Genomic DNA, 6,362 nt, shown 5'->3' on the forward strand with positions numbered 1-6,362 from the left:
CTCGAGTCACTGCGCAAAATCTTAATGCTGGTTTGAAATTGCTTCTCAAGATATGCCACAAAATTCTTAAACATAGAGAAAACCTAAGCTTTAGGGCATAAAAAAATAACCAAGTAAACTGGCTATAGTCATCAACAAACGTCACAAAATATTTTTATTTAGCATGAGATAAAATAGGAGACATACCCTAAACATCACTATAAATAACATTAAAACATTTGGCAGCACGGTGATTAGGAGAAGGAAGAGGAATAGTTTTACTTTTACCAAATTTGCAAATAGCATGAGAAATGGAAGAACTAGACATAAGTGTTTTGTTTCCAATCAATCCAATTTTTCTTAAATGCGAGAAAACGCCAGAATTCGGGTGACCCAACTTTCTATGCCAATCCTCATATTGATGAGGAGAATTATTACAGTAAAAAGAAACATTACTAGAATTAAAATAGGGAGTAAACAATTGACCAACTTAAGGCCCCCTCGCGATCACTTTCCCCGACACGTGATCTTGCACAAAATAACCAACACGAGAGAAATTAACATCACAATTATTATCCACCAATTTTCCAACTGAAATTAAATTTGAAACAAGTTTAGGGGATACAAACACATCCCGAAAAGAGAAATTAATGTCACCAATAACACTTGTAGGAAGAGTATTACCATTTGCAATCTGAATGTTTTCGGTGTCGTTGTTTGTGTGAACATTATGCAAATTTTCAAGGGAGCCAGTTATGTGATTGGAGGCTCCGGAATCAATAAACTAAGGTGGATATAAAGTGTTATAATTACATTGGATGCCTAAGGTAGAGAGTACCATTTGTTGCACAATTTTTGGAGTCAAGGCAGCAACAACATTGTTGGAGGCAGCGGGGGCATAGGTCTGGCCAAAAGAAGCATCACTGGCATGAAAGGCTTGCACTAGTCTCTTTGCTGGCCAGGTCGGGCATTATGCGATGATGTGACCATGTTGCTTACAGTAGTTATAGAATTTCTTGTTACAGTTGCGAGCAATGTGGTTAAATTGTTTGTAGGAAAAACATTAAACTTGCTTCAAATCACGTGATTTCCCTTTACTTTGGGCAGAATTTGCCACAGAAATAACATACGTAGTAGTATTGTCGTTTGACAAAACCCATTGAGTTAACAGACGCTGCTCGTCCCACAGTAGTTCTCCAAGACACATATCTAAAGAAGGAGGTGGAGATCGATTCAACAGTCCAACACGTACAACTTCAAATTTTGGTCGAAGTTTCATTAAAAATTGAGTTCGCTTGCGAACTTCATAAACAATTTGAACGATAGTGAGGGAAGCCCTAGAAAGATCACTATGTAAAATAGTTGAATGTTCAACCCACATATTAAGGAACACAGAATAATAGTCTTGAATCAAAAGATCGCTTTGACAATAATTAGCTATGTCAAGTTTCAACTGAAATCTTTTTTAAGCATTGTTTTAGTTGTAAATGTGCTTCAGGTAATCCCACATGTCTTTAGCAGTTAAATAGGAACGCTGATTGTTAACCATGTGGGGTTCGATGGACGCAAGAATCCAAGATATAATTTAAGCATCCTTTGTTTTCCATGCCTCCAATGTAGTTTTTTCAGTTGGAGGTGTTGAAGTACCATCAACATGGCCCAACACACCTTTTCCTTTCGCGTACATCTTAAATTGAAACTCCTAAGCTCCATAATTTTTTCCTGTATACCATTATTGATGGTGCACGAGCGATCGCCATCTTATTCTAGCTTTCTTTCCTTTTTTAAAAGCATTCCCGATACAACAAAGAAAGAAGTACAGAAAAACCTCATTAGCGGCGTCCTCTTTTCCTTCTTTCTCTCCTCATCTACGAATAGAAAGAGTTGATCAACTACTGTTGCAGTAGTTGCTACTGCTCTGAGGGTTTTTTTCTTTAAAACTAACAAGACCAGAGGACTAAGAGAAAAAAATCACGGTTCAAGATTCAAGAGCTCTTGATAGCATATCATAACAAGTTCTGGCTTGATTCTTCTTTCATTATCTTTTCCTCTATAAATAGTAGAACCTCAATATTTACATAATTATCACTACTAAGTACAAATATCTTGATTTGAATTATAATTATATACAATTACTAATTACCTAAGTTATACCAAATATAATAGGAAACTAATAATATCAGATTTCCTTATTGACACATCGATCCCGATTTCTAGATAGGTGATTGCATATTAATATTTTTTTATTTAGCTCTCGATTATATTTGATTTTATTTCTTTTTATTTGGATTGGATCAGATCTAACCCTCCCATTTTATACAAGTTTTATTTTTCACTTTATAATATAGTCTTTGCCATTTTCAAAACAATAATCTACATATTTTGGGCCATAGTCACAAATATCATTGGGTCCTCTGGAGAACCGTGAATTGGTTCGTGCGAACCCGTTTGCGGTATTTTTATTTTCCTTACATATTTTGGACCATAGTCACAAATAATCTATTATGATTGTCAATTTTGTTCTCTCCCACATTATAATTTTTTTCAATGTCAGCTGATAAACTATATAACTTTACCCGCTCTTTCAGTCTCAAAATAATTAAATTATTTTAATTATAGCGTCCTGGTTAATATATTTGAATGTATCACGAAACCAAATAGCATACAAACTATGTATACCCCTCGCGTACCTAATTTTTTAAGAAGTCTCTATCGTGTACCCGAATTCGTACCACTTACCGAAACGAATTGTGAACCGTGTGACTATGGTATGGACCTAGGCTTATATTGTTTGTCTTAGTAGAAATTAGGTATTTTACGGTTTAATTTAGGGAGCAGGGAAACTCAAAATCTACCAATACAAAGTTACCCCATTGTAAATACAATGTAGTTGCATATTTGAGAATAAGTTTCAGTTTTGAGAGCAGAGAGAAATTTTGTAGATATTCTCTTCTTCCTTATTTTCGCTGAAACCCTAATTCCCTTTTTTCTCCAATTTATATTTTCTTTTCTTCTGCCATTATCAATTATGCAGTGAAATCATCTTGCAGCTATGGTTGGTTGATTCACTCGAGTGAAGAGTGAAGAACAAAAGGTGAATTCGATCGATGTGAGTGAATCTTATTCATCAAGATTATGGATGGCAACAGAGCGGGTCGGGGACAGTTATTACCTCCCCCAAACCCAAATCCGAATCCCCAAACAATCTCCGTTTCCCGCCCTAAACCCAAACGGGTATGGAAAATGAAAACCCAAACCCTAGCCAAACGGGTTCGGATTGGGTTCGGGTATCCCCGCCTCGACACCATCCAATTAGTGAAATCAATTTTTTAATAAAAATACTTTTTTTTTCGAAATCAAATTAAATTATAAATAATAAAATAAAATAATTTCAAAAAAATCATACATATATTTAAAATATTTTAAATAATAATACAAATCAAAATATCAAAATATTAGCCACATATTTAATATTTTATATTACCAAAATAAATAATAATATACATAATCTAAAAATGGGGTGGGTTCGGGGACGAGTTTGAGGTTGGTCCTAGTGTTCCTATTACCTGACTCGTCCCCATATTTTGTAATCGGGGAAAACTCAAACCCAATCAAAGCAGGGTTTTCCCATTAACTTCGGAGCGGATTCGAGTGGGTATTTGCAGTTATGGATTTTGTTGTCGTGCCTAATCAAAATATTGATTTAGAATTCTCCATAAATTTAGTATAATTACAACACCATTTTCGATTTCGAATGAAAAGTTATCCTAACCCAAATTAAACTTGTCTAGCCATCTTATTAATTAAAAACTACGGCACTTAATAATTTAGTAGGAAAGTGCAAAGGTCGCTTCGCATAGCCTCTCTATACATTCATTAACAACGTCTTACCTTTCCAAGACTCATATTAACTGCAACAGTTACAATAGTAATAGAAAAAAAACGATGACTTCGAAATCCCATCATGTACCCTTATACTAGTATATGAATACACAAAACTTCTTAGATCTAATTTACAGTCAAAATATATAAGTCCAAAACTTTGAGCTCCTAGTTGTTCCAATCAATTACAATGGCATCCAATAGTACTGCTACTCAAACAGACGAGCATGTGTCCTTGAAGCTTCTTTTGAATGAAAAGGGTAACAAAGTTTTGTTTGCTGAAGCAGGTAAGGACTTTGTAGACATTCTTTGCAGCTTCTTAACAATGCCTTTAGGAACTGTTGCTAGACTTGTTGAGATGAAATCAAGCATAGGGCCAGTCACAGTTGGTTGTCTAAACTCACTCTATCAAAGTGTGGCTGATCTTGATGAAAGTTGTTTCTGCAATGACACAATCAAACAAATGCTTCTCCAACCAATTAACTCTGCTGAAGATTATTGCAACACTCTTAAACTCAACATTGATGACACTCAGCCAACAAAGTACTTTGCATGTGCCAACTTTAAAAACTGCAGTTATCGTGATTTGACAACATCAACATATAAAGATAAACATAAATGTTGCTGTAACCATTCTTTTACCTGCCAAGTTTTCCTTAAACAATCCCATCAAGGATTTGTTAACTGTGTTACTACTTTTGTTATAACGGATGATCTCACTGTCATGCCAAACGGCATTGACTATACAAGCCTCAGTCTGCTGCAGGAATATGGCATAACAAATCCTAGTTCCGTTAAAGAAATAGTTCTGAATGTTACTAAAGAAAAGGTATTTTCTTTGAATATTGCTTCTATTTATAACTTACTGTATTTTTAAACACTATACTGTTTATTGTAGGTAGTTGATCTCTTAAAGCATTCTTTGCTTTCCTCCTCAACTTTGACAGACTTGTTTTTAAGAAAGAAACCATCTCCGGGGAGATCAATGTTTTTCTTTCCTGATGGTGAAAGTAGCTGCAAAATTAAAATCACTGTGAAGTTAGTTATAAGAAAATCGGATGGAAAGTTATTGTATGCTCAAGGGGAACAAGATTTTGCAAACATGCTTTTGAACTTTCTTACTTTTCCTTTGGGAATAATTGCACAAAAATTTGGAAAGATTTGTTCCGTGGGCAACATCAACAGATTGTACAAGAGTATAGCTGATTTGAATGAATACAAGTATTTTATGTCAATAAATGCTAAGTTCAGGCTTGCTTGTCCTTGCATTGACTCAGTGTTAACGTTAAGCAAGCAGATATTAACAGTTGTTGATCCTGATTACATTAATACTCCTGTTCAGTTTTTGATTCACGGAGGTGACAAAAGGATATTTGAAGGAAAAATAAAGAAAATGAGTATTGCAACTCTGGGCAGCTGTAATGATGGTTATGTGAAGGGTCCTAATATGTATGTTGTCACTGATGATTTGGTCGTTGCACCATTGTCACCAATATCATCTTTATGTTTACTTAACCGATTGAAGACTCCTCTTACAGATTTAAAGGAAAAAGTTGTTGTCATTGGCTTCAAAGAGGTAAATCGTTGAGCTATTATTCTTTCCAATTTATAAGGTTTTATGATGTATTGCTAAGAAATTATTTTTCAATTGTTTATATTACGTTAATTGTTTGTTGCAGTGTCTTTGCATTTTGATGGCTTCTTTGACTTCATCATCCGCCCTAACAAATGGTTTGGCTCACTTGCTAACTGAAGTTAAGGAGGAGAAATGACAAGACTTCAAATTTTAGGGTGTTCTTTAAGATTCTTAAAAGGAAATTTGACTTGGACAAGTAGACAGCTATACTTGGTTTACTTCTTTTCATGATATTTCTGTTTTGTAGCATTACTGTTTCAAATTTTATTCAGCTTTGAATATTGAATGGCATTGTCTTTTATTTTCTTAACCTTATTTTATCAAATGAGTTGGTTTTATATGAAAATATCAGATTAGAATGTTTTTATCGCCTGTTTGTTTTGAAATATTCAAACGTAGCCTAAATAAAAATTGATGATTGAGATTAACAGAAAATGCAAGCGATAAATCCTTACAGATGTGATGAGAGAGAAAGTTAGGTTCTCTCTCCCTTCTCTCTAAACTTTTTTTCGCTCTGGTTTTTTTCTGTTTCTTCTTCATGGCCTGGCAGCGTGTGGGTAAGAAGCATGTTAGGAATTCTGTACCAAAATGGGATTGTTTTCCATTCGGCGGGAGGCAAGTGGGTAGCGGCGAGAAGATATCTTCGGTGTATTTCTCGGCATTTCCTGATAGATGTAAGGCGGTTGATATCTTCAAATTGTTTGGTTGTGTGGGAGAAGTTGTGGAGGTGGTGATACCTCCTAAACGGAACAAGTTCGGGAAGCGGTTCGGGTTTGCAAGGTTCAAAGAGGTGGTGGATGAGAGGTTGTTGGCGGTGAGGCTTGATAACATTCTGATCGATGGGAAAAAAATTTATGCAAACCAA

At 35.1% G+C, this 6,362-nt stretch overlaps 1 protein-coding gene across 1 annotated transcript; it reads left to right on the forward strand.

Moving 5' to 3' along the window:
- The first annotated feature begins 4,051 nt into the window (after positions 1 to 4,051).
- Positions 4,052 to 5,633, forward strand: LOC131641762 (uncharacterized). Its single transcript, XM_058912065.1, has 3 exons — positions 4,052 to 4,690; positions 4,760 to 5,437; positions 5,541 to 5,633. Exons 1-3 carry the CDS (start codon positions 4,052 to 4,054, stop codon positions 5,631 to 5,633), a joined length of 1,410 nt encoding a protein of 469 aa, XP_058768048.1.
- The last annotated feature ends 729 nt before the right edge of the window (positions 5,634 to 6,362 follow it).

This window comes from Vicia villosa, unplaced genomic scaffold (assembly GCF_029867415.1).
Source record: "Vicia villosa cultivar HV-30 ecotype Madison, WI unplaced genomic scaffold, Vvil1.0 ctg.004045F_1_1, whole genome shotgun sequence".
NCBI classification, from domain to species: domain Eukaryota; kingdom Viridiplantae; phylum Streptophyta; class Magnoliopsida; order Fabales; family Fabaceae; genus Vicia; species Vicia villosa.